The sequence below is a fragment of the Megascapheus bottae genome, chromosome 25 (genome assembly GCF_031878675.1).
Source record: "Megascapheus bottae isolate mThoBot1 chromosome 25, mThoBot2.hap1, whole genome shotgun sequence".
NCBI classification, from domain to species: Eukaryota; Metazoa; Chordata; class Mammalia; order Rodentia; family Geomyidae; genus Megascapheus; species Megascapheus bottae.
The window spans coordinates 9,171,516-9,197,075 of NC_143533.1; the positions used below are offsets into that span (position 1 = coordinate 9,171,516).

At 52.5% G+C, this 25,560-nt stretch overlaps 1 protein-coding gene across 1 annotated transcript; it reads right to left on the bottom strand.

Annotated features, from left to right (window-relative positions):
- Positions 1 to 470: 470 nt before the first annotated feature.
- Ankdd1a (ankyrin repeat and death domain containing 1A) lies at positions 471 to 23,910 on the bottom strand. The gene is made up of 17 exons (XM_090318683.1): positions 23,699 to 23,910; positions 23,478 to 23,645; positions 23,318 to 23,427; positions 18,936 to 19,039; positions 16,973 to 17,071; positions 16,128 to 16,226; positions 13,391 to 13,495; positions 12,176 to 12,274; positions 9,623 to 9,721; positions 9,281 to 9,379; positions 8,017 to 8,115; positions 7,093 to 7,191; positions 6,628 to 6,726; positions 5,996 to 6,091; positions 3,546 to 3,750; positions 2,048 to 2,179; positions 471 to 1,300 (listed from the first exon to the last, which is right to left on the bottom strand). The coding sequence occupies exons 1-17, from the start codon at positions 23,908 to 23,910 to the stop codon at positions 1,239 to 1,241; spliced, it is 1,986 nt and encodes a 661-aa protein (XP_090174809.1). The 3' UTR covers positions 471 to 1,238.
- Positions 23,911 to 25,560: the final 1,650 nt, after the last annotated feature.

Sequence of the window (25,560 nt, forward strand, 5' to 3'; positions counted from 1 at the left end):
TCAGGGCCACGCCCCTGGGCCTAACTTCCTTCTCCTGGTCCCACCCCCTGAGCCCTCCACCACCGCCCCAAAAAGTGCCCTCAGCTGGGGCCAATCCTGTCACTCATGCACCTTGGAAGACACTGGAGTGGATTCAAACCGTAGCACCTGGGCTCAGCTTCCTGAGTAGCTGGGACTACAGGCGTGCGGTACTGTGTCTGTAGTCGGGCCCTTTTCCTTTTCCAACTTTAGGGGTGTTTTTAAATAGATTTTAGTTCTTTAGAATGATGTCTGCACAGAAGGCATGAGAATTTCCATAGGTCCCTCTCCACTAGTGTTCCCTGGTAATATCTGTTACACCCGATGAGCCACTATTGATAAATGATTAACTGAACTGCAGAGTGTATGTTAGGACAATTTAGGAGTGAGGGAGTGTGTGTGTGTGAGAGAGTGAGAGAGTGAGAGTGAGAGAGTGAGAGTGAGAGAGAGAGAGAGAGAGAGAGAGAGAGAGAGAGAGAGAGAGAGAGAGAGAGAGAGAGAGAGAGAGAGTGTGTCATGGGTAGTGCTGCGGACTGAACTCAGAGCCTTAAAACCACAACCCAGGAACTGCTGGCTCATACCTGCAATCCAAGCTACTCAGAAGGCCGAGATCTGAGAATCATGGTTCAAAACCCAGCCCAGATAGGAAAGTCCATGAGACTTTTATCTCCCATTGACTAGCAAAAAAAAAAAAAGCCAACAGTGGAACTGTGGTTCAAGTGGTAAAGCACCAGCCTTGAGCAAAAAACAAAACAAACCCCTCAGGGACAGCACCTAGGCTCTGAGTTCAAGCCCCAGAACCACCACATACACAAAATGATGGACAGAGTCTTTCCTGACAGGCTCTGCTGGCTTTGACATCTATCTAACCCCAAGCACTCCATGAGTGGCGTTAAGTTGAGCAAACTGCTTCTCCTCCGGGCCTGAGTGTTGTATCTGTAAAGTGATCTTTGCATCCCAGGGGCTCTGCAGCCTGAGACCCCAAGATAAGGGAAGGAAGCTGTCACGACCTGTAAACAGGCCCTGAGCCTATCCTTATGAAAAAGGTTTCACATATCTGCCTGTTGGTCTTGCCTGGTGCAGCATTTCCTGAGTGTCTGAGATCTGTTAACAGTGATCGTTTCTAAAGCCCTTCGCTGATGGTCGTTCTCCAGTCAGGTGACACTCTGGACTGGTGGCCATCTCCTGATCAGGCGACGTCACGCCAAGGTCTCACGTGTTCACATGGCCGTGCAGTTCCTGGGGGCTCTTGTCTGGGCATTTCCTTTCTTTCTGATGCTCTCTGCAAGACACAAGAGCCCGGCTGCCTCACTGATGAGCTATGGCAGCCAGGGATACTTGAGCTTTGAATTTCCTGCTAGACACATGCAGGGAGGGAAAACAAGTCTAAGAATATATGTGAGTGAGTGAGTGTGTGCGTGCGTGTGTGCGTGTGTATATGTATGCACCAGTAGTGGGGTTTGAACTCAGGACCTGGGCTTTGTCCCTTTTTGAACCACAGCTCCACTTCTAGCTTTTTGCTGGTTAACTGAAGATGAGTCTTGCCTAGACTGGCTTTGAACCTTAATCCTCCAGATCTTGGCCTCCTGAGTAGCTAGAATTATAGGTGTGAATCACCAGTGCCTGGCTCCCACTTTGCCTTTAACACGAGGTCAGGAATCGGCCCACATCCTGCTCTCCTCAAGGTTCTCAGGATTATCTGAGCCAGTCTCACACCAGTCTTTGACCTACTTTATGATAAACCCCAAAGTTTAGCATATCTGGCTGGTACAATTCATCCTAGAAATAATGCCATATTAGCTGTTCCAAATTAGAAAATAAAGAAAGAAAGATTGGTTTTGATGGCTTTGGGGGCCTTCAGAGGTCAGAGGGTTCACCTGGGCTGCCACCACCACCACCGACTGGAAACTGGGCCAGCCAAGAGGTGGTTTGAGGCAGTGGCAGAGCAAGGACCAGGCTGCTGAGAAAGGCGGGGCCATGTGACAGGGCCCTGCCACTCCCACAGGTGCCCAGCAGGGGGAGCTCTTACCAGCCAGGTCCCTTCGGCCCGCGGCCACCAGGCCCTCAAACAGGGCTTTGCTGGGGTCCTCGCCTGCCAAGGCCACGCCGTGCAGCCAAATCAGTAGCATGCGGTGTCCGTGCTCCTGGTAGCTCCTGGGTCCTGCAGACAATTAGCGAGTCAACAGCCAATCTGGCACGTCTCTGCAGCCTATGTCCATGCCACCCTGGGCACGCCCAGCTGGCAGGAAGAGATCTGGGGTTGTGGTTCAAAGCCAGCCCGGGGAAGGAAAAGCCATGAGACTCTTACAACCACTAAAAAACCAGGAGGGCTGGGAGTTTGGCCTAGTGGTAGAGTGCTTGCCTAGCATGTACAAAGACCCAGGTTTGATTCCTCAATGCCACATACAAAGAAAAAGCTGGAAGTGGTGCTGTGGTTCAAGTGGTAGAGCACTAGCCTTGAGAAAGCCCAAGGACAGTGCTCAGGCCTTGAGTTCGAGCCCCAGGACTGACAAAAAGTAAATAAAAAGCCAGGAGTGGAGCTGGGCATTTTTCTGGGTATTCACACATTCTCTGCTGGGAGGGGGCTGGCATCCATCCTGAGCATACCCTGGGGCTGCCTGCTCATGGCTGTGATGTTACAGAGGAGCAGACAGCATAGCGGCAGGCAGCTGGCCTTGCTCATCCCCCACCCCCAGCACCCCAGCTGCTCCTGGGAAATAACCTGGGAGGCAAACACTGGAAACTTACTAGCACGGCAGGCCTGCTGCCCCCTCTGGTGAAGCCTGGGTGTGGCCAGGTAGTGGGCAGTCTTCAGGCTTCCCAATTGGTTCTAACAGACGGTCATGTTTGGAATATAACTCTGTGTTTCTTGGTGTTGATCCTGGGGCTTGAACTCAGGGCCTCAGTGCTGTCCCTAAGCTTTTTGTTCAAGGCTAGCACTCTACCACTTGAACCTCAGCTTCACTTCTGGGTGGTTAATTGGTGATCAAAGACTCATGGACTTTCCTGCCAGGCTGGTAGAACCAGGATCCCCAGATTTCAGCTTCCTGAGTACCTAGGATTACAGGTGTGAGCCACCAGCACCTGGCTTTTTACTCTGGTTCTATTTTTTTTTTTTTTTTTGCCAGTCCTGGGGCTTGAACTCAAGACCTGGGCACTGTCCCTGGGCTGCTTTTACTCAAGACTAGCACTCTACCACTTGAGCCCCAGCGCCACCTCTGGCTTCTCTGTGTATGTGGTACTGAGGAACTGAACGCAGGGCTTCATGCATGCTAGGCAAGCATTCTACCACTAAGCCACATTCCCAGCCCTCTCTAGTTCTATTTCTGCTTCCATTGCAGATGGCTTTGGTCGCAGGGGTGGCGGGTGGGTACAGTTGGGGTGATTCTGAGCGTGTCTGGGACTTTTCCAGGCCACTGAGGGGAGGGCTCACAGCTCGGAGGACTGAGGCAGCACAGAGAGGAGTAGGGGCGAGGCGGGGTCTGGGCTGGGAGTTGTCCTGGTTGGGGGGTGGGAAGGCAGTGTACCTGTCCACTGTTGCTCAATGGCAGAGACGTGAGCCTCAGTGAACTCCCAGAAATCTGCCAGCCTCTTCCACTCTTGGGGCCGCAAGCAGCTGGAGGCCAGGCTCCAGAGCAGAGCACGGAACGGCTGCGTTCCGGGCCGGTGGTCCTGCTTGAAGGTCACACTCTTCTCTCGGGGCTGGCTGGGGTCCCTGCAGGAGAGGTGGTCCTGGGGGGACAAATCCCACCATGCACAGCGTCTGGAGGGGTTCCCTACCAGCCCGTCCTCGTGATGTTTGACAGGGGTGTTAAGAGCCGCAGCCCCTTCACACCCAGCAGAGTGGGGCAGCTTGGGAAACTGAGTCAGCCTGCCACTTAATGAGAATAGTGTTTTGGGTTTGTTTTTTTTTTTTGGCTGGCCCTGAGGCTCGAACTCGGGATCTGGATGCTGTCTCTGAGCTTCTTTTACTCAAGGCTACCACTCTACCACTTGGGCCACAGCACGACTTCTGGTTTTCTGGTGGTTAGTTGGAGATAAGAGTCTCACGAACTTAACTGCCTGGGCTGGCTTTGAACCATGATCCTCATATTTGTCTCCAGAGTAGCAAGGATTTCAGGCATGCGCCACGAGCATCTGGCCAGCTTGGCTTCTGACTCTGAGCCTTGCCTCAGCCTCTGGAGCCCAAATTGCTGGCACTGTTCTCCCACTGGCTCTGTTACTCACCTCCCTGGCCCTCAACCTACTGCTATTCTGACAAGAGCATTCCCGTGCCGCCTCCTCCAGGAAGCCTTCCCAAATTTCTCATGGTGGGAGAGCCCTCCTCTCTCCCACTTCTCTGTTTTTGTTGGGGCTGCACTTAGCATCAAACCTTAGCATCAAACCTGAGGCCTCATGTGTGCTAGGGAAGTATCTGACAGCACAACTACATGGCCAGCCTCCCTCTGTGGTCTTCTAGCATGGGTCAGAAAGACTGAGACATAGTAGCCAATACCAGACAGGCTGAATACCAGGCTTGCTGAATCCCAGCAAGCAGAGAAGGGGGAGACTGTAAAGGTGCTTGTAGACAAAGCAAGTGAGATCATGAGGGGTAACAAAGGCATAAACAAAGCCCGCGCAAGCCTAAGCTCCCCTACAGGAATGGATATGGAACTCTGTTACAAAGGTCAAAGGTAAGGGGCAACAGTGGCTCAGACCTGTAATTCTACTGCTCAGGAGGCTGAAATCTAGAGAACTGCAGTTCAAGGTCAGCCTGGATAGGAAAGTCTAAGATTCCATCTTCAGACAGCCAGCTAAAAGCTGGGATGGGCCGGGTGGGATGCGTGCAGGGCTCACACCTGTAATCCTAGCTGCTCAGGAGGCTGAGATCTGAGGATCAAGGTTCAAAGCCAGCCCAGGCTCAAAAGGACCTTATCTGCAATTAATCTCTAGAAAACAGAAGTGGGGCTTGGCTCAAGGGTAGGGCAGTAGCCTTGGGATAAAGAGCTCAAGGACAGCACCCAGGGTGAGTTCAAGCCCCATGACCCACAGAAAAAAGCTGGGATGGAAGTATGGTTCAAGTGGTAGAGCACCAGCCATGATCAAGCAAGCCAAGAAAGAGTACAAGGCCCTCAGTCAAACCCCTACATTAGCAAAAAAAAAAAAAAAAAAGGAAAGAAAGAACAAGGAAACTACCAATTTTTGAGCCAGGCACCAAAGGCTCACACCTATAATCCTAGCTACTCGGGAGGCTGAGATCTGAGGATCGAAGTTCAAAGCCAGGCTGAGATTCTGATCTCTAATTAACCACCAGAAAACCAGAAGTGACTCTGTGGGCTCAAAGTGGTAGAGCTCTAATCTCAAGCAAATGAGCCCCAGTGGGTCTGAGTTCAAGCCCCAAGACCACCAAAAAAATAAATTTTTGAATGCTAAGTGCAAAATATTCTGTGTATAAAGACACCTTAAGTCAGGCATGGTGGCATATGCCTGTAATCCCAGCACTCAGAAAGGCTGAAATACCTTGTCTCAAAAAGAAAGAAAGAGAGAAAGAGAGAGAAGAGAAGAGTGAAAAAAGACAGAAACACTCCCGAGCATGCCAAAACCAAAAAACATCCCTTGACAGTCTCCCTCTTTCTCCTCCCCAAATCCATAGCAGACATCACCAATCGATCCCCACATACTTCCTGAGCTCTGGAAGCTGCTCAAGCACAGAGCCCCAAGGCAGCTGTCCCTGGAAGCTGGGAGTGGGATGGAACCAACTTGTCCCCATTTTGCCACACATGCATCCCTCAGGCAGGAGCGGGAGCAGTGACCGCAGCAGGCCTAAGCCAGTGTGAACCTGAGCCAGCCTTGTGCAGTGCTAGTGGAACTCAATCGTCTCTACATCGTCACACACAAGTCTGGTGGTACACAAGTGGGGTTCTCAGGGCCGGGACTCAAAGCTAGCTCCATCCCATCCCCAAGATGGAGGGGACCAGTGGCGACGGGGTCTCCATACCTTCTCCCATCTGTAGAAACGATCGGCCTTTATGATCATGTCTACCAAGCTCACGTGGTTGCTGCGGGCAGCCACTGCCAGGGCTGTTTTTCCTTGCTGCAGGGAAAAGGCAGAAGGAAAATGTCTACAGAGCCTTCAGGGCAACCACAAACCCTTCTGCCCATGCCCAGAGAAAGCCCTGTCCACATACCAGGCTGGGGAGTAGAAGGGTTTTCTGGCTATAGGACCAGAGCGTGTGGGAAATAAAACAGTACTAACCCAGAAACCACGGCTTCTGTGTTTCTTTAGGACTTCTAATACATTAGAGTTCCGGGGGGATGTTCCTGGTATGTGTGCCAATCCTGGGACTTGAACTCAGCCTGGGTGCTGTTCTTGAGCTTTATGTGCTCAAGGCTAGCATTCTACCACTTTGAAGCACAGCTCCACTTCTGCTTTTCTGGTGGGTCACTGGAGATAAGCGTCTCACAGACTTCCCTGCCTGGGCTGGCTCTGAACCACGATCCTCAGATCTCAGCTTCCTGAGTGGCTACGATTACAGGCCTTGAGTCACCAGTGCCTGACAACACGGGAGTTCTTGCACGCAGGGTCTCTGGTGAGGAGGGAGGCCTGGGAGGCGGCTGTGGGGGAGCTACCTTATCTCTCAGGTGCAGGTCCACTCCAGCAACCAGGAGCATCTCGGCTATGTCCTGGCAGGCGTGCTCAGCAGCCAGGTGGAGGGGCGTCTGCTGCCTCTGCAGGAGAGGACAGGTGAGCAGCTCACAGACTTGGGGGAGCCAGGGGCCCCCGCCTGTCATTCTAACTCCTCAGGAGGCTGAGATCTGAGGATCACAGGAAGTGGTTCAATGCCATCCTTGAATGAACAAGCTAAGGGAAAGTGCCCAGGTACTGAGTTCAAATTCCAGCGCCAACACACACACACGCGCACAGGAACTCTAGGATTAAGGGCTGTTTTCTTGCACAGTATCCCAGGCGCCGTGGCTCATGCCTGACTTTCCTGCTTTCCTGCCTGGGCTGGCTTTGAACCCCGATCCTCAGATCTCGGGCTCCTGAGCCCCCGCTGAGTGGGGAGTCCCTCGGGTCTGGACAAGCAGGCTCACGCTGTCCACGGCATCCAGGTCACTGCGGGCGGCGATGAGCAGCTGCACCAGGGCGGGGAAGTTGCGGCTGGTGGCCAGGTGCAGGGGTGAGGCGCCCCGCTGCGGAGGGGGGAGCAGGGGCGTCAGCGCGGGCTCCCCTGGCCAGGTGCTCACTGCGGGACCTGGGGCAGGCCGTGTCTCGTCCTCCGGTGCTCGCCTGGCCGGGTCCCGCCGGCAGGAGCACCTCCGGGCTGCCCACATCCGGAGGGCATTTAAACCCAGAAAGGGCTCCCCGAGGCGCGCGTGCGCGCTGGCACTTTCGCGCGCAGAAGAGGATACGCATGCGCACTGGCCTCTTTGCGAAGCAGGCGGACTCTACATCTCACTGGATGTTTTTCTAATCCAGAACCTAGGCAGGTTCCTGACTGCGACTGGTGTCCTCCTAAAGCCAGTCAGGGCCAGAAGACAGAGCTCCTTCCACATTCAACTTCCCAGGCCTCTTTTGGGGCTGGAAACACCAGTCCCCGGGGTCCCCTGTGGCCCTTAACCTACTGACAAAGTCCAAGTCGTGCCACAGGACTCCCTCAGATGACACACGGACACTGAGCCAGCGAGAGTCCTGCTGGTGATCCATGCCCACTATTACCAAAGCTGGGTGCTTGTGGCTCACACCCGGAATGCCAGCTTCTCAGAGGTGTACGTCTGAGGACACAGGTTCAAAGCCAGCCCAAGCAAACAAATCCAAGAGACGCTTATCTCCAAGCAACCAACAAAAAGCCAGAAATGGAGCTGTGGCTCATGTGGTAGAGTGCCTGGTCCAGCCACAACACTGTGGTGAGTCCTCCGTGCTGCCAGCGTCTCAGGTCTTGGCCCCACCCCAATGCAAAGATCCAAAGGTATCATTTCTCCCCAGTTCAGAGCCCTCAACCCAGGCCCCAAACTTACATGATCAGCCACGTTAGGGCAGCCCCCTGCATGGATGAGAGCCCTGGTCACATCCTCAGAGCCACCGAGGGCCGCGTAGTGAAGGCTGCTCAGCTTTTTCTAGAAGGAAACAGCTGTGAGTGCCATCAGAACATTTCCTGGGGACACGGTGGGAGACGTATTCCTTCTGAGAATTCAGGGGATTTGCCCAGACCTGCTGACTTAAAAAGAGATCATCGTGGCCTGACACTGGTGACTCACACATCTAATCCCAGCTACTCAGGAGGCTGAGACTTGAGGACTGAGATTCAAAGCCAGCCTGTGCAGGAAAGTCCGTGAGGTTTTTTGTTTTATTTTTGCCAGTCCTCGGGTTTGTGAGTCACAGTGTCATTCTGGCTTTTTCTGTTTGTATGGGACTGGGGAATCGAACCCAGGACTTCATGCATGCTAGCCAAGCATTCTACCACTAAACCACATTCCCACCCAGTCTTTGAGCAAAATAAGCTCAGAGACAGTGCCAAGACCCTGAGTTCAAATCTCACGACTGAAGGGTGAAGGGCGGGGGGGGGGATATTGTGGTCTTAGTCTGTTTGTCACTCATGTCATAAAGCTCTGGCATATAAACTAAAACATACCAAATTCCTGGGCTGGCAATGACACACAGATAACTTTGAGAAGACAGTTTCAAAGAGGAGAACAAATCAGACTGGCCAAGTACCACAGGCAAAGGCCACAGGGCACATGCCAGCCAGCTGCAGTTGAAGTCTCCATGTCTGAGCAAGAGCCCATGCGACAGAGTGGAAGGCTTGGTCACAGGTGGCCCCCAGGGACGCAGTCAGCTGGGTGAGCTGGACACCAGCTGTTTCAGTGCCAGGCTGAGGTGAGCAAACACCAGGGGTGGGGGCAGGGCGAGTAACAGGTTTTGAACTCCAGCGCCTTGAGCATGCTCAGCTTGCTTGCTCAACGGGCACTCTACCACTTGAGCCACAACTCCAGCACCTGCTTTTTGCTTATCTTGGAGGTGGAATTCGTGTGGCCTGTTCCGCCTGGGCGGGCCTCAAACGTCAATCCTCCAGATCTCGGCCTCCTGGGAAGCTAGGATTCCAGGCGGAAGCCACTAGCGCCCAGCTTAACAGAGATTCTGGCTGGGAAGCAGGACTCAGAGGTGAGCTTGGGGGCGGGGGTATGGATCAAGACAAGAACATGGGTATGGCTGCCTCGGTGTTCAGGAATTGCCACAGCTATGCCCGTGGGCTTAGAGTCTGACCACCCAGGGCCCGGGCACCTGGGTGAGGGCGTTCGCGTTGCTCCCGGCCCGGAGGAGAATCTGCACACAGTCAGCGTGGATTCCTTCGGCGGCTGAGTGCAGGGCGGTGAGGCCTTCCTGAAACAGGGGGGAAGAGGTGGGAGGGCCATTCCAGGAGCTGGGGACCAGTGGCCTCGGGCCTGAGCCACTGTCCTCCCTGGGTGACGTCGGGACACCACAGTCCCCTCCCCCATCTCTGCATCTTCTCCTCACTCTGTGCCACCTCCTCCACAGAGCCTGCCCTGAGCATCCCAGCCACAGCCTGGGACCCCAACCTGCACCCCAGTGGCTTCCAGGGGGCAGGAGTTTCCCATAACGTACCACGTTCTGCTCTTCCAGGTCCAGCCCGATATCCACGAGCCACTGCAGGACAGCCACGTGACCGTGACCAGCAGCCAGGTGAAGGGCTGTGTTCCCCTCCTGTGGGACAACAGTACCTGAGGGCCGGGCACGGGAGCCCCGGAATCACAGTCTCATGGGACTCAGCTGGGATCTACACACTCAGACACACAGCCCCTCTCTCTCCCTCCCTCTCTCTCTCTCTCTCTCTCTCTCTCTCTCTCTCTCTCTCTCTCTCTCTCTCTCTCTCTCTCTCTCTCTCTCTCTCTCTCTCTCAGATACAGCAGCTGAGGCTCAGGGATGGAATGTCAGGTCCAGGCCATGAGGGCTGTACAGACTCAAGCCTCAGTTTCTCCTTCCCTCGATTTCCAGACTCTCATTGTTCCTCAGGGCTAGCTCAGTGGTCAAGTGCCAGCTGTGAGCAAGCAAGCCAAGTAAGAACACCAGGCCCTGAGTTCAGGTCCAGGCTTGACCAAAAAATAAGTAAATAAATAACAATAAAAACAACAGGCTGGGAGTTTGGCCTAGTGGCAGAGTGCTTGCCTAGCATGCATGAAGACCTGAGTTTGATGCCTTGGTACCACATACATAGGGGGGAAAGATAGCCGGAAGTGGTGCTGTGACTCAAGTGGTAGAGCTCTAGCCTTGAGAAAAACCCAAGGACAGTGCTCAGACCCTAAGCCCACGCCCAGGACTGGCAAAATAAATAAATAAATAAATAAAATAAAAACAACTCAGGGCACGGTGGCTTATACCTGTAGTCCCAGCTACTCAGGAGGCTGAGATCAAAGCCAGCCCAGGCCTAAAGTCCGTGAGACTCTTACCTCCAATTAACCACCAAAAGGGGCCAGGAGTTTGGTCTAGTGGTTGTCTAGCATGCACAACCATCTGGGTTCGATTCCTCCATACCACATACTTAGAAAAAAGCCAGAAGTGGTGCTGTGGCTCGAATGGTAGAGGCCTAGCCTAGCCTAGCCTAGCCTAGCCTTGAGAAAACCCAAGGAGAGTGCTCAGGCCCTGAACCCAAGCCCAGGACTGGCAAAAAACAAACAAACACCAACAAAACAGAAGAGGTGCTCAAGGGGTAGGGTGCTAGCCTGAGCTGAAGAGCTCTGAGACAGTGCCTAGGTCTAGAGTTCAAGTCCCAGGACTGACAAAAAAAAAGGGAGGGGTGGGAGTTTGTTCTAGTGGTAGAGTGCTTGACTTCCATGCACAAAGACCTGGGTTCGATTCCTTGGTACCACATACATAGGAAAAAGCCAGAAGTGGTGCAGAGGCTCAAATGGTAGAGTACTAGCCTTGAGAAAGTCCAAGGACAGTGTTCAGGCCCTGAGCTCAAGCCCAGGACTGGCAAAAGAAAAAAAAAAAAAAGGCAGGCCCCTGTGCATGGTGGCTCACGCCTGTAATCCTAGCTACTCAGGAGGCTGAGATCTCAGGACCGTGGTCTAACGTCAGCCTGGGCAGAAAAGTCCATGAGGCACTTACCTCCAATTAAAGATCAGATAAAAACCAGAAGTGGTGCTGTGGCTCAGGTGTTAAAATTGTGTAACGCGCCTTCAGTCATTCAAAATAATATTTACTGAACATCAGAGAAAAGGGAAAGGAGTTGTTTTTCCCTGTTTTTCTTCTCTCTTTTTTTTTCTAGTCCTTGGGCTTGAACTCAGGGCCTGAGTGCTATCCCTGAGCCTCTTTGTGCTCAAGGCTAGCCTTCTACCCCTTGAGCCAATGGCTACTTCTGGCTTTTTCTGAGGAGTTCACTGGAGCTAAGTGTCTCCCAAACTTTCCTGCCCAGGCTAGCTTGAAACTGCGATCCTTAGATCTCAGCCTCCTGCATAGCTAGGATTATAGGCACAAACCACTAGCATCTGGTTACTCTTTCTTGTTTTGGTGGTACCAGGGTTTTAACTGAGGGCCTGGTACATACCTGGAAGGCACTTTACCACTGGATCCATATGCCCGGCTCAGTTATTGTCATCGCGGAATGCTAGAGATAAAATATCAACATTTCCCTATGATCACCAGAATATTCTACTAATAGTTGTGTGTATAAGGCTTGAACCCAGGGCTTTGCAATCTCCCTTACCACTCAGAGCTAGCACTCTCCCACCGGAACCACAGATCCATTTCTGGCTTTTTGCTGGTTAACTGCAGATAAAGAGTCTCTCAGATTTGTCTACTTAGCCTGGCTTCAAACCCCTAATCCTCCGATCTCAGCCTCTTGAGTAGTGAGAATTACAGGTATGAGCATCCAGTACCCAGCTTATATGAAATAAACTTTAAGTCCCTCCTCGGTAGCTCTGTTCCGCTCTCTCCACTTGGCCACGACCACATGCCCAGGGGCTTGGTGGTTGCATCCACTGTATGGACACAAAAGAAGGAGAGTGAGGGTGCCATAGGGCCCAGGTGGCAGGGGCGGGGCCGGAGGTGGGCCTTGATCATCCTTCTGGGTCTCAACCCCCCAGGTTTTGCCCCTGAGGGACCCCTGGTGGAAAGGGCAGGGACTTCTGGGGCCTGAGAACCTCTCCATCATCATACCTTATCTTTGGCACTGTGGTCACAGCCAGAGCCCACGAGGAAGTCCAGTGCATCCAGCTGTCCATGCTCGGCAGCTCTGTGAAACGCCGTCCTTCCCAGCTGGCCGGGAGAGTCAGTGAGCCTCCTCGCCCCGTCCTCCCGGCCTCTGCCTCCAACTACACCCCAGATATTCTCTGTAGAAGTCCTCACCACACACACCTGCCTGGACAACCCAGCCCGCACCCCACAACAACAGTCTCCTTGTTGGGGATCCCCCTTCCCTGACCTCCCTGTTGCCAGTTGAACCTGGGAGATTCTGAAGGCTGGAGGTGAGATCCCTCGTGGGGTCCTCAGCTCTCTCTGGCTTTCTGGCCAAGACCCCAGTCTACCCGAACCCGCATATGCAGGGCCCTTTCCACCTCTGAGGTCCCCAATGGGTCCTCTTTCCTACTTCACCCCAAATCACCAAGGGCCACCTCCTCCAGGGAGCAGAAGGCAATGCCCTCTTTTCTTTCTTTTTTTTTTTTGGGGGGGGGGGCAGTACTGGGGCTTGAACTCAGGACCTAGGCACTGTCCCTGGGCTTTTTTCATTCAAAGTTGATGCTCTACCACTTGAGCCACAGCTCTACTTCTGGCCTTTTGGTGATGAATGGGAGATGAGTCTCACAGACTTGTCTTGCCTAAGCTAGCTTTGAACCACAATCCTCAGATCTCAGCTTCCTGAGCAGTAGAGACGGCAGACATGAGCCCCTGACATACCAGGCTCCAAGGCTTCCTTCTCTGATCAGTGCCACTCAGAGGCAACTGGCCGTATTCGGCTTTGCGTCCTGCCACCTGCTCCAGCGCTCCCTCCAAGGACTCTCCAGGCAGGATCTAGTCTGCCCAGCGAGTAAAAGATGCTTCCAGCAGGGGGCACTAGTGCTCACCTCTGTAATCCCAGCTACTCGGGAGGCTGAGATCTGAGGATCACAGTGTGAAGCCAGCTCAGATAGGAAAGTCCTTGAAACCCTCATCTCCAAATAACCAGCAAAAAAAAAAGAAAAAGGCACAGAGCTGTGGCTGAAGGTGGTAGAGCACAAAAAAGCTAAGGGATCAGCATCCAAGCCCTGAGTTCAAGTCCCAGAACTGGCACAAAAGAAAGACAGAGATTCTCCAAGACTACTGGTGCTATGCTCTTGGTTTTAAGTCCAGGAGCCCAGCTACTGGAAGGAATGCGTGTGTCTGTGGCGCTCTCACCTTGTCTGCTTGGTCCAGGGCTACATCCTCCAGGTCCTCCATTATGAACGCCAGCACCGGCACATGTCCTTTCTGGGCTGCGCAGTGCAGTAGAGTCAGGCCATCCTAGAAACACCCAGGGTGGGCCCTGTGCTCTGTGATGGGAGGCTGGCTCAGCCACTGCCAGATCCCAGGCACAGCTCCCCCAGGAACCACACTGCGCATGACCAAGAAGCCGGGACGCCAGAGGCCAAAGGCCAGGTGTGCACCCATCAGCTCCCATCCCTGCCTCTCCCCCTCGCACTGAGAGCATTTGCACGAATCAGGATCATAAAACCTGGCCCCCCTGATTGTCAACTCGGAGTGGATCAAAAACCTCAATGGCAGACCTGAAACTTGGAAATCACTGCAAGAGGAGAAACACTAGAACTCTAGGCATAGGCAGAAACTATTTGAAGAGTCCCAGAGATACAGCAGAAAGGAGAGAGAGCCTTGACAAATGGGATTTCATCACGGTGTAAAGTTTCTGCACAGCCAGGCAGCGGTGGCCCACACCTGTGATCCTTCTCAGGAGGCTGAGAGCTGAGGATCGGGGAACGAAGCCAGCCAGGCAGGAAAGTGTGAGACTCTTATCTGCAATGAACCGCCAGAAAACTGAAAGGGGTGCTGTGGCTCAAATTGGTGGAGCACTAGCCTTGAGTAAAACAGCTCAGTGACTGCACCCAGGCCCTGAGTTCAAGACTCACCTTTGACTCCCCCCCCCCAAAAAAAAAGGTTGTGCACAGCAAAAGACATAGTTACTAAACTAAAAAGACAGCCTGGGAGAAGATCATTTCCAGCAATTCTGACAAAGGCCTGATATCCAATATATACAAGGAGCTCAAGAAAGTAACCTCTCCCGGCACTAACAAATCACTAAATGGAGCTAAGGAGAGACTTTTCAGAAGAGGTAAGGATGGCAAGGACACATGAGAAAATTCTCATCATCCCTGACCATAAAGAAAATGCACATTATGGCCGGGAATTTGGCCTAGTGGTTAAAGTGCTTGCCTAGCATGCACGAAGACCCGGGTTCGATTCCTTGGTACCACATACATAGAAAAAGCTGGAAGTGGTGCTGAGGCTCAAGCACTCTACCACCCGGCCCAAGAGATTTTTTTTTTCTTTGTTGATGTTTCTGTTCTCTTTTCCTTTTGTTTGTCTGTATTGAGGGGAGGGGCACAAAACTGGACTGACAGAGTCTTCATGACCTTTTGGCAGTGGTTATTGTGTACGCGTGTGTGTGTGTGTGTGTGTGTGTGAGCATATACATGTGCAAGCACCAGTCCTAGGGCTTGGACTTAGGGCCTGGGTACTGCCCTTGAGCTTTTTAATTCAAATCTGGTGCTCTACCATTTGAGTTACAGCTCCACTCTCAGCTTTTTGCTGGTTAATTGGAAGCAACATCTGCCCAGGCTGGCTTTGAACCATGATCCTCAAATCTCAGCCTCCTGAGTATCGAGGATTATAGGCGTGAGCCAAATGTGGGGAAAAAATAGCTGACACAAACCATATTTCTAATATTTAGCATTAAAAGAAATGCAAATTTTTGTTAGACCCCATAGCTCACACCTTATAATTTTAGCTACTCAGGAGGCTGAGATCTGAGGATTACAGTTCAATTCCAACCCCAGCAACAAAGTCTGTGAGACTTTTAGCTCCAACGAACCACCAGAACACCAGAAGTAGAGCTGTGGTTTAAGTGATAGAGTGCTAGCCTTCAGCCAAAAAAACTTAGGGACAGCATCTTGGCTCTGAGTTCTAGCCCTGGGAAGGAATGAAGGAAGGAAGGAGCAAAATTTCAAGTAGAAATTAATAAAAATAAATGTTTTAAAAAATCCAAATTTGGGGCCGGGAGTTTGGCCTAGTGGTTAAAGTGCTTGCCTAGCATGCTTGAAAACCCGGGTTCGATTCCTCGGTACCACATACATAGAAAAAAGCTGGAAGTGGTGCTGAGGCTCAAGTGGTAGAGCTCTAGCCTTGAGAAAGTCCAAGGACAGTGCTCAGGCCCTGAGCTCAAGCCCAGGACGGGCAAAAAAAAAAAAAAAAAAAAAAATCCAAATTTACTGGTCCCCTGAATTTTCTCCCAGCACCAAGTCTGAAAATGCCTGCTCGGGGGGATTCGGTCTAGAAATGGTGGCCTTTCCTAAATGTTGGCCTTTTCACTAATCCCCTTAAAAGGCAACCATAAATAATACATCCAGGCATCAGGACTTTCTGGGCCTCCTCCCTGTAAACACAAACACACACACACCAGGGACCCGCAGGGGTCAGCTCCCAAGCCAAGAACAAGACCCCCAGCGCTGCCCTCACTTCTCTCACTGCTGGCTCTGGGATGGGTAAACTGAGGCTCACTTTACCACACAGAGCACCGAGGAGGCAGGAGGTGCCACCCCTCTTCATTCACATTCCTGGTCTTCCTAACTACATTTTGGGGTGTTCCTGGAGCTCACTTTGTAAGGAAGCCACTGGCCGGAAGGCTCAGGACTGTCCCCACTGGACGGGGGTACCCCCTATCCCCACCCTGTGCCCTGCTCCATCCCCCATCCTCCTCACCCCCCTTTCCCAGACCCAGGGAGGCAGCCAGATAGATGGTTTCCAGGACTCAGCTCAGCTCATCGTGGGTTTCTAGAAGGTTCTGGAGAAGCTGGGGCAGGTGAGGGGGTCAGGGCAGAGGCGGGCACAGCCCCTGGTACCTGGCTGCCAAGCTGAGGCCTACCTTGTTCTCACAGCGGATCTTGGCCCCTGCGTTGACCAGGACCTGCAGGACCCGCAAGTGGCCAAACCAGGCGGACAGGAGAAGCGCATTCATTCCAAACTGGGAGAAAGGCCAGGGAGGGGAGGAGTGTGAGGGGGCGTGGCTGAGCTGCTGGACCATGGCCAGCCTAGGGGCCCCAAACTTTAAGAATGTAATGATCAGAAACAGAAGTGGGGTTCCAGTGGCTCATGCCTGTAATCCTAGCTACTCAGGAGGCTGGGATCTGAGGATCACAGTTCAAAGCCAGCCTGGACACTAAAGTCCCTGAGATTCTCATCTCCAATTAACCACAAGATCAGAAACAGAGGCTGACATACTATTGTAAACACTTTTGTATACATGTGTGCTGTTCCTGGAGCTTGAATTCCGGGCCTGGGTGCTGTCCCTTAGCTTTTTCCACTCAAGTGCTCTACCACTTGAGCCACTGTGCCACTTCCAGTGTTCTGGTGATTAAGTGGAGATAAGAGTCTCACAGGCCTAGTGGTAGAGTGCTTGCCTAGCATGCACAAAGGCCCAGGTTCAATTCCTCGGCTCAAATAGTAGAGCTGTGGCTCAAATAGTAGAGCTCTAACCTTGAGAAAGCCCAAGGAACTCAGTCACTGAGCTCAAGCCCCAGGACTGGTAAAATATGAAAACTTAAATTAACAAAAAGAGTCTCATAGACTTTCATGCCCGGGTTGGCTTTGAACCACGATCCTCAGATCTCAGCCTCCTGAGTAGCTAGGATGACAGGCGTGAGCCACCAGTATCCAGGAGAAATCCTGGATGCCCCTCCCCTGCAAGGACAGACACACAGACGTGCTTACGGAGTCCTCATCTTCCACAGCAGCCTCGTGCTCCAGGAGCAGCTGCACAGCCTGCTCGTGCCCGGTGCCTGCCGCCCAGTGCAGGGCCACTCGGCCCACCTGCTGGGGAGAGGCAGTTTGTGATTGCCACCTGGCTGCTTGGCCTGCCTCCCACACCCTTCCCACCACGACAGCCGGTCTGCAGGCTGGCAGGCCCCTTGTTGGCTCTGGGGTCCAGCTGGCTGGGGATCAGGCCCCTTCTTCCTAGCCAGGCAGCAGCCAAAACACAGTAAGATCCAGTGTCACCCACCTGTCCATCTGCCTGGATGGCTTCTTAGTAATCCTGACACAAATACCTGGCCCCTGGGCCTACAAGACTCTGCATGGTTCTGCCCTTCCCAGCATCTCAACCATCCCTCATAGGCCAGGTGCCAGCGGCTCATGCCTGCAATTGTAGCTACTCCAGAGGCGGAGATCGGAGGATCAAGTTCAAAGCCATTCCCGCAGGAAGTTGGTAAGATTTTTATCTCTAATTAACCAGCAAAAAGCTGGAAGTGAAGCTGTGGCTCAATTGGAAGAGTACTTAGGCTGGAGTTTAAAACTCTGGGAGAGAACCTGAGACCCTGAGTTCAAGCCACAAGAACAGCAACAACAACAAAAAAAATGGGGATGGGTGGGGAGGGCAGAGCAGGAGTGTGGCCTAGCAGTAGAATAATTGCCTAACATGCACAAAGCCCTAGATTTGATTCCTAGGAAAAGGCTAGAAGTAGTGCTATGGCTCACGTAGTAAAGCATAAGCCTTGAGAAAGCTCAAGGACAGTGCCCAGGCCCCAAGGCTGCCACTCCCCCAGAAATCTTGGGGGTGGGAAGAGGGAAATGGGGACAAAAGCACGAGAAGGGGTATCCATGTGTGAAAAGTAATGTACCTGCTTACCTGATGAATGTAACTGTAACCCCTCTATACATTACCCTGGCAAGAAAATAAAGCAATAAAAATAAACATCTCAAATGCTCTGGGGACTAGTGCAATCCTAACTAGTCAGGAGGTTGAGATCTTTTTTTTTTTTGCCCCCCAAACCTGGGGCTTGAACTCAGAGCCTGGGTGCCCTCCTGGAGCTCTTTGGCTCAAGGCTAGCACTCTACTACTTGAGCCACAGCTCCACTTCCCACTTTTTGGTATTTAACTGGAGATAAGAGTTTCCTGCCCAGACTAGCTTTGAACCTTGGTCCTCAGCTCTCTGCTTCCTGAGTAGCTAGGATTACAGGCCACGCCACCAGCTCCTGGCTAGTGTCCACTCTCTGACTGCTGACCTTTGGCCTACTGCCCTCTTGTTTCTACTCTTTGTCCTATCAGATAGACCAGAGTGGTTCTGAGTTTGAGCTTTGGAATGGCCAAACCTGGGTTGGAATCTTTCTTTTTTTTTTTTTTTTTGCCAGTCTGGAGCTTGAACTCAGGGCCTGAGTGTGCTGTCCTTGGGTTTTTTTTTTTTTATTCTCAAAGCTAGAGCTCCATCATTTGAGCCACAACACCATTTCTGGTTTTTTCTATGTATTGGTACCGAGGAATCAAACCTGGGTCTCCGTGCATGTTAGGCAAGCACTCTACCACTAGGCAAAACTCCTGGCCCTGTTTTTTTTTTGTTGTTGTTCATGGGGCTTGAACTCTGGGCCTGAGCACTGTTCCCGAGCTCTTCGGCTCAAGGCTAGCACTCTACTACTTGAGCCACAGCACCACTTCTGGTTTTCTAGTGGTTAACTGGAGATAAGACTCTCATGGACTTTTTCTGCCTGGGCTGGCTTTGAACCATGATCCTCAGATCTCAAACTCTTGAGTAGCTAGGATTACAGGCATGAACCACCAGTGCCCAGCTATGGGTTGGAATCTTGACCCTGACCTTGGACCAGACCCCAACTACTCAAGGTGTTCAAGACCTCAATGACAATCCCAGGGAAGGGGGAGGGGGTGTGAGGGCCCTTTATCCACATGGTTTCTGGCCCTGACATTAACCTTCTTCTCCAGCAGCTCCTTCATCCTCTCAACATGGTTCTGGCCGGCGGCCTGGTGCAGCTGCCTCTCCAGGGGAAGCACTGGGTGGGGGGGGGAGAGAAAGGGAGGAGAGAGAAGAGGAAGGGGTACAGTGAGAAGAGGACCCCCTGTCTTTAGTAGCTGCTCTTCTGAGCTAGGAGCGTGGCCTAGTGGGAGAGTGCTTGCCTAACATGCATGGCGCCCTGGGTTTAAGTCCTCAGTACTACACAGAAAAACCTTGAGCAAACGAAGCTCAGAGACAGTGCCCAGGCCCTGAGATGGAGCCCCAGGACTAGAAGAGGGGAAAGAAAAATCTGCTCTTCCAGAAATGTATGGAATTCCTCTTCCAGATCACTGTTAGTCTCCCAGCTCCTCCTCCCCCAACTTCCTCTCTCCTCACCCCAATCCTAACCTTGTCACCTCTGTGCTTTGTCTTCCCCATGGCCCCACATCTTCACTCCTCGGGGTAGAAAGCCTCAGAGCTGCTCCTGCTGAGCCACGCCTCCAGGCAGCCCTGGGCTGGGGTCAGGCAGCAGAAGGCCCCAGGCCGGGTGATAAGGTCTCACCCAAAGCCCCCCACCTCCGTCATCCCCAACTGCTACCCCTGGCTAAACCTCAGCCCTGGCCACCCCTGCTAGTCCTCACATGCCACAGCTCCCAGCTGTGAGAGCCTCAACACTGTGTGTGTGTGTGTGTGTGTGTGTGTGTGTGTGTGTGTGTGTGTGTGTGTGTGTGTGTGTGTGTGTGTGTGTGTGTGTGTGTGTGTGTGTGTGTGTGTGTGTGTGTGTGTGTGTGTGTGTGTGTGTGTGTGTGTGTGTGTGTGTGTGTGTGTGTGTGTGTGTCACCCCTGCTAGTCCTCACATGCCACAGCTCCCAGCTGTGAGAGCCTCAACACTGTGTGTGTGTGTGTGTGTATCTGTCTCCAGGCTCATAGATGCCTCTCTTCCCCAAGAAGGGTCCAGAAACCCTGGTAGTAGAGGACACTTATTGACTGGCCTGGCCAGTCCCTGGGGGAGGGGGAAGGTAATCTTGTGGTTTTTATCACAGCCCAGCCCCATTTTGTACCAGGGACAGGTGGCCAGTGTGATAAGGATGCATCACAATGACAAGCCTGCCAGGCAGTGTGAGTTTTTCCAGAGAAATCCCACGCTGCCTGCCAGCTGTACCAGAGCCTGTGGAGCTGTCTGGGACCTAACGGAGATGACCTCAGAGCTGCTGGCCCACACAATCTCGTGGTCCAGGCTACAACTCCTGGCTATGTGCCTTATGGTACTTGATTATCTGGTGCCTCAGTTTCTTCATCTGCAAAATGCAGACGTCAACTTCCCTGTGTTAGAGTTGTCTAAAAGAAGGATTCCATCTTCTAATTATTCTAATATTTCAAAGGGGGGCACAGGATCAAGAGAAGGGGCACCTCCCTTTCAAAGTCTGAGTAGTGGGCAGGGTGCTCATGGCGCATGCCTGTAATCCTAGCTACTCAGGAAGCAGAGATTTGAGAATTGTGATTCAATGGCAGCCGGGGCAGGAGAGTTCATGAGACTCTTATCTCCAATTAGGCATCAAAAATCCCAAGTGGGGCTGTGGCTTAATGGGTTAGAACACTGGTCTTTGAGTAAAAGAGCTCAGGGAGAGCACCCAAGCTCTGAGTTCAAGCCCTACAACAGACAAAAGAAGAGGGGGAGGAGGAAGGAGGAGGAAGGAAGAGGAGGGAGGAGGAAGGAAGGGAGGAGGTTAGGCATAGTAGCTCACATTTGTAATTCTAGCTACTCAGGAGGCAAAAACTAGCAGGACAAGCTGAAACAAAAATGCATGACAGGGGCCAGGAGTTTGGCCTACTAGTTAAAGTGCTTGCCTAGCATGCATGAAGACCCGGGTTCGATTCCTCGGTACCACATACATAGAAAAAAGCCGGAAGTGGTGCTGAGGCTCAAGTGGTAGAGCTCTAACCTTGAGAAAGTCCAAGGACAGTGCTCAGGCCCTGAGCTCAAGGCCAGGACTGGCAAAAAAAAAAAAAAAAGGAAGGAAGGAAGGGAGGGGAGGGAGGGAGGGAAAATGAAGGGAAGGAAAAAGGAAAGGACGAATAACCCAACAGGCTCTAAAAGAGCCCCTTTCATCCTCCAAAGCAACCACAGGAAATGCTAGGTCCTATGGTTTTCAGGCCTGAAAAAGCAAATTCAGTTGGGGAAGAGCTGGCGCTTTGGCTGGGTTCCAGCCCGGCATGCCACTGTGCAGTGGCACCATGCTGGGATAGCCCCAGCTCCCTCACCAGGGATCTTCTCAGCAGGAAAATCAGAGTTGGTGCAGGAAGGAATGTATACAGGGCCCTGTCAGCCTGCACACCCTCTCTCTGCTGAAGCCCGGGGAAATGGGCAAAGTCTCCACAGGGAAAAGCAAGCAAATCCTGTACGCAGCCAGCCAGAGATCAGGTGAAGATAAAGACAGCTCCTGATCAGCCAGGAGCTGGTGCCTCCCTCACACCTGAAATCTTAGCTATTCAAGAGGCTGAGAGCTGAGGAGCAAAGTTCAAAACACACACACACACACACACACACACACACACACACACACACACACACACACACACACACACACACACACACACACACACACACACACACACACACACACACACACACACACACACACACACACACACACACACACACACACACACACACACACACACACACACACACACACACACACACACACACACACACACACACACACACACACACACACACACACACACACACACACACACACACACACACACACACACACACACACACACACACACACACACACACACACACCCCCTGTCTCTTCCATCCACCTCACCCATGCATCCCAATTTAGTTATAGCAAATGCACACTACATCCGTTAGCCTCTGAGCCTTTTAGCCTGCTGGAGCCTCTGCTCATAAGCTCCTCCCACACAGAATGTTCCAAGGATACTCAAATTTTGTTGATGTTGCTGTTTGGTCAGTTGTGGGGCTTGAGCTAAGAGCCTGAGTGCTGTCGCTGAATTTTTGTGCCCAAGGCTAATGTTCTACCATTTTGAGTCATGGTTGCACTTTGGATTTTCTGGTGGTTAATCACAGCCTTTCTAGCCCAGATTGGCTTCAAATTATGATCTTCAGTTCTCTGCCTCCTGAATAAGCTAAGCATGAGCCGCCAGCACTCAAATACTACTCAGACTTTGAATGTGGAGTCTCCCTCCGCTAATCTTGTCTACGCTTTGAAATATTTAGAATCTCTTTGCTTCTTTCAAATGTACAGGGTTTGAATGCAGGGCCAAGCTTGGTTTGTTAGGCAGGTACTCTACCATAGCACACCTCTAGCCCTTTTTACTTTTACTTATTTTCCTGAGAGGATATCATTAGCTTTTTGCCTGGGAATTAGCCCCAACCCAGGATCTTGCCGTTTTCACCGTCTCAGTAGCTGGGATTGCAGGTGTGGACACTGACCCTAATAATTAGAACCTTAACGGCGGGGCTCAATAGCCCTCAGCTGAACAGATAAGGTTTGCTTCAGTATGCTGGACGCCCAAGGAGCTGTGCCAGAAAGAGAGGAGTATAGCTGGGATCACCCGTCAAGACGCAGCCTAGAGCCAGGCACGAGTGCTCACATCTGTAATCCTGGCTACTCAGGAGGCTGAGATCTGAGGATTGCAGTTGAAAACTAGCCGGGGCAGGAAAGTCTGTGAGACTCATGTCTAATGAATCAGCAAAAACAAACAAACAAACATAACTGGAGGTGTAGCTCCAGTGGTAAAGTGCGGATCTCAATTAGACACGAAACCAAACAAGAGCAAAGGACCAGAGTTCAAGCTTCAATGCTCACACACACTCTGTCTCACACACACAGACTAGACTGCATGATTAAGGACTCACAATCTTTTACTCTCAGCTCGCAGACAGGGCACCCAAAACTCCCCCAGGCTAGCTCACCCCCAACAAGCAGCCTGGGTGCCCACCTTGGCCTGGCACCTGTATAACACTCTGAGCAAGTGGTCTGTGGAAGCCAGCAAACCACCCAGGGCTGGCCACAGGCTTCTCCTCCTGCGTCTCCACCCCATGCAGCCCCGACACTCCGGCCACGCTTCCACCACTTAACCTCCTGCACCCCAATTTTCTTATGTGCAAAATGGAGATGACTAGAGGTACGGCGACTGCTGACAGGAAAAATGACGTCCTGCCCTCCTAAGGCCTGGCACCAAAGCCAGCCCCGATGAGAGTCCTGATGATCATTATTTGTAGACAACGTCTCTGCCCGGCCCCCTGCTCCGGCCTGGGGACGCCCCCGACTCCCACTAGCTTGGAGGTGACCAAACAGACCATCAACCTCAGCTAGCCGCCTTACTCGATCGTGAGAGGGGTCCCCCAGCCCTGGCGCCCCGGACTCACGGCCGTGGGTATCCCACACCTCGTCCTCCTCCATCCTGGAGCTGCGTGAACAGCGCGCAGGTGCTGAGTTCCAGACCTCGGGGCGGGGCACCAGGGCTGGGCCACGCCCACCGAGGGGCGGGGCAGGGGCGGGGCCTGCGGAGAGGAAATGAGCCGAGGGGCGGAGCCACGCTTGCTGATAGGCGGGGCATCAGAGGACGGTCCCGCCTCGGGAGGGGAGTAGTCAAGAGGCGGCGCCAGGCCGGTGGAGGGGAGGAGCCTAGGGGCGAGGCCACGACTGTATCGTGGCGGGGCATCCGGGTAAGGTCTCGCCTGACTAGGGACGGAACAGTGGGCGTGGCCGGGTCTGCGGAGGGACGAGGGGGCGGGCCTGGCCCGTGGGTGGGCGTGGCATGGGCGGGGCCGGGGGCGTGGTCGTATCGGTGAGTGGGCGTGTCCAGAGGCCGGCCCTCCAGATCGGAATCAGCGGTAATTTGCCTAGCCGTTGTCCCTCTGTCCCTCCCCACGTCGCATCTGCTCCGCATCCCCAGCACCAGTTCCTGAGAAGAACGTCTTCACCGGCACCTCCTCAGGGAACACGCCATCAAGACCAGGATTGCGGCCAACTCCAGAAACCCTCGTTGAACACGCTTTAGATATTCCACTAGGAGTTGTCTAACAAGGACCATAGTGATACACCTGGCCGGGAGCGTGGCCGAGTGGTACAGTGCTTGTCTAGCATGCATGAAGCCCCGGGTTCGATTCCTCGGTACCACATACACAGAAAAAAACCCGAAGTGGTGCTGAGGCTCAACCTTGAGAAAACCCAAGGACACTGCCCAGACGACTAGCCAGGCACCAGTGCCCCACACCTGCAGTCCTAGCTCCTCAAGAAGACTAAGATCTGAAAATCATGGTTTCAAAGCCAGCCCAGGCAAGAAAGTCTATTAGACTCTTATCTCCAATTAATCACCAAAAAAAAAAAAGCTGGAAGTGGAGCTGTGGCTCAAAGTGGTAGAGTGCTAGCCCTGAGTAAAAGAAGCTCAGGGAAATGCCCGGGTCCTGAGTTCAAGCCCCAGGACCAATACACACATCCACACAGAGATGTGCTAGAGCTTGAATTCAGGATCCTGAGCTATTGCTATTGCTTTAGGGCCACGAGTTTGTCCTAGTGGTAGAGTGTTTGCCTGGCACGCACGGACTCGATCCCTTGGTACCACATACATAGAAAACCCAGAGGTGGTGCTGTGGCTCAAATGGCAGAGCACTAGCCTTAAGGAAAAAGCTTTTTTGGGGCTAATATGAGATGAGAATCTCTTGGCTTTGTCTGCCTTGCTGTCTTCAAACCTCAATCCTCACATCTCAGCTTTTGCTTAGTTAAGATTACAGTAATGAGCTACACAGGCCACATCTATTAGACAACATTTCAAGCCCGTTGGCACCCCTACACTCATAGACCTCCCCCCACTCAACTTCCACACCTAGCATTGTAAACCCAAATTTTCTGGGTGATTCTGGCCCTCACTCTTTTTTTTTCTGCCAGTCCTGGGGCTTGAACTCAGGGCCTGGGCACCGTCCCTGTGCTTCTTTTAGTCCAGGCTGGCCCTCTATCACTTGAGCCATAGCACCATTTCTGGCTTTTTCTGTGTATGGTGGTGCTGAGGAATTGAACCCAGGGCTTCATGCATGCTAGGCAAGCACTCACTCTTGGGGGCCGGGAGTTTGGCGTAGTGGTAGAGTGCTTGAGGAGCATGTACGAGGACCCGAGATTCCATTCCTTGCTACTACATACATAGAAAAAAGACACAAGTGATGCTGTGACTCAAGTGGTAGAGCTCTAGCCTTGAGAAAGCCCAGAGGTAGTGCTCAGGCCCTGAGTTCAAGACCCAGGACTTGGGGGAAAAAAAGTACTACTAGGCAAGCAGTCTACTGCTGAGACACATTCCCGGCCCTATGGGTGACACTTTCTTACTGAGTTAAATCAGAAGGCGTGCAGCAGTCCCCAGCCCTTAGTGGTCATGATGGTGGTATTTGTCTTCTTGCACCAGTAGCACCATTCTCCTGTCCAGACATTTTGACAACCTAGGGGGATAAACACTAGATGTAATCAAAGCTCCAATTTCCCGAGGAGGCAAATGAAGCTCAGAGAGGTTAATGCATTGCTTAGCCACACACAGCAAGCAGTGCAAAGTTAG

Excerpts from the sequence above, each read along its gene's own strand:
- Ankdd1a (XM_090318683.1), bottom strand. The coding sequence starts at position 23,910 with ATGCGGAGCAGATGCGACGTGGGGAGGGACAGAGGGACAACGGCTAGG. Across the intron at positions 3,751-5,995 it reads GTTTCTACAGATGGGAGAAG|GACCACCTCTCCTGCAGGGA; the intron begins GTATGGAGACCC and ends TTGTCCCCCCAG. Across the intron at positions 2,180-3,545 it reads CATTGAGCAACAGTGGACAG|GACCCAGGAGCTACCAGGAG; the intron begins GTACACTGCCTT and ends AATTGTCTGCAG.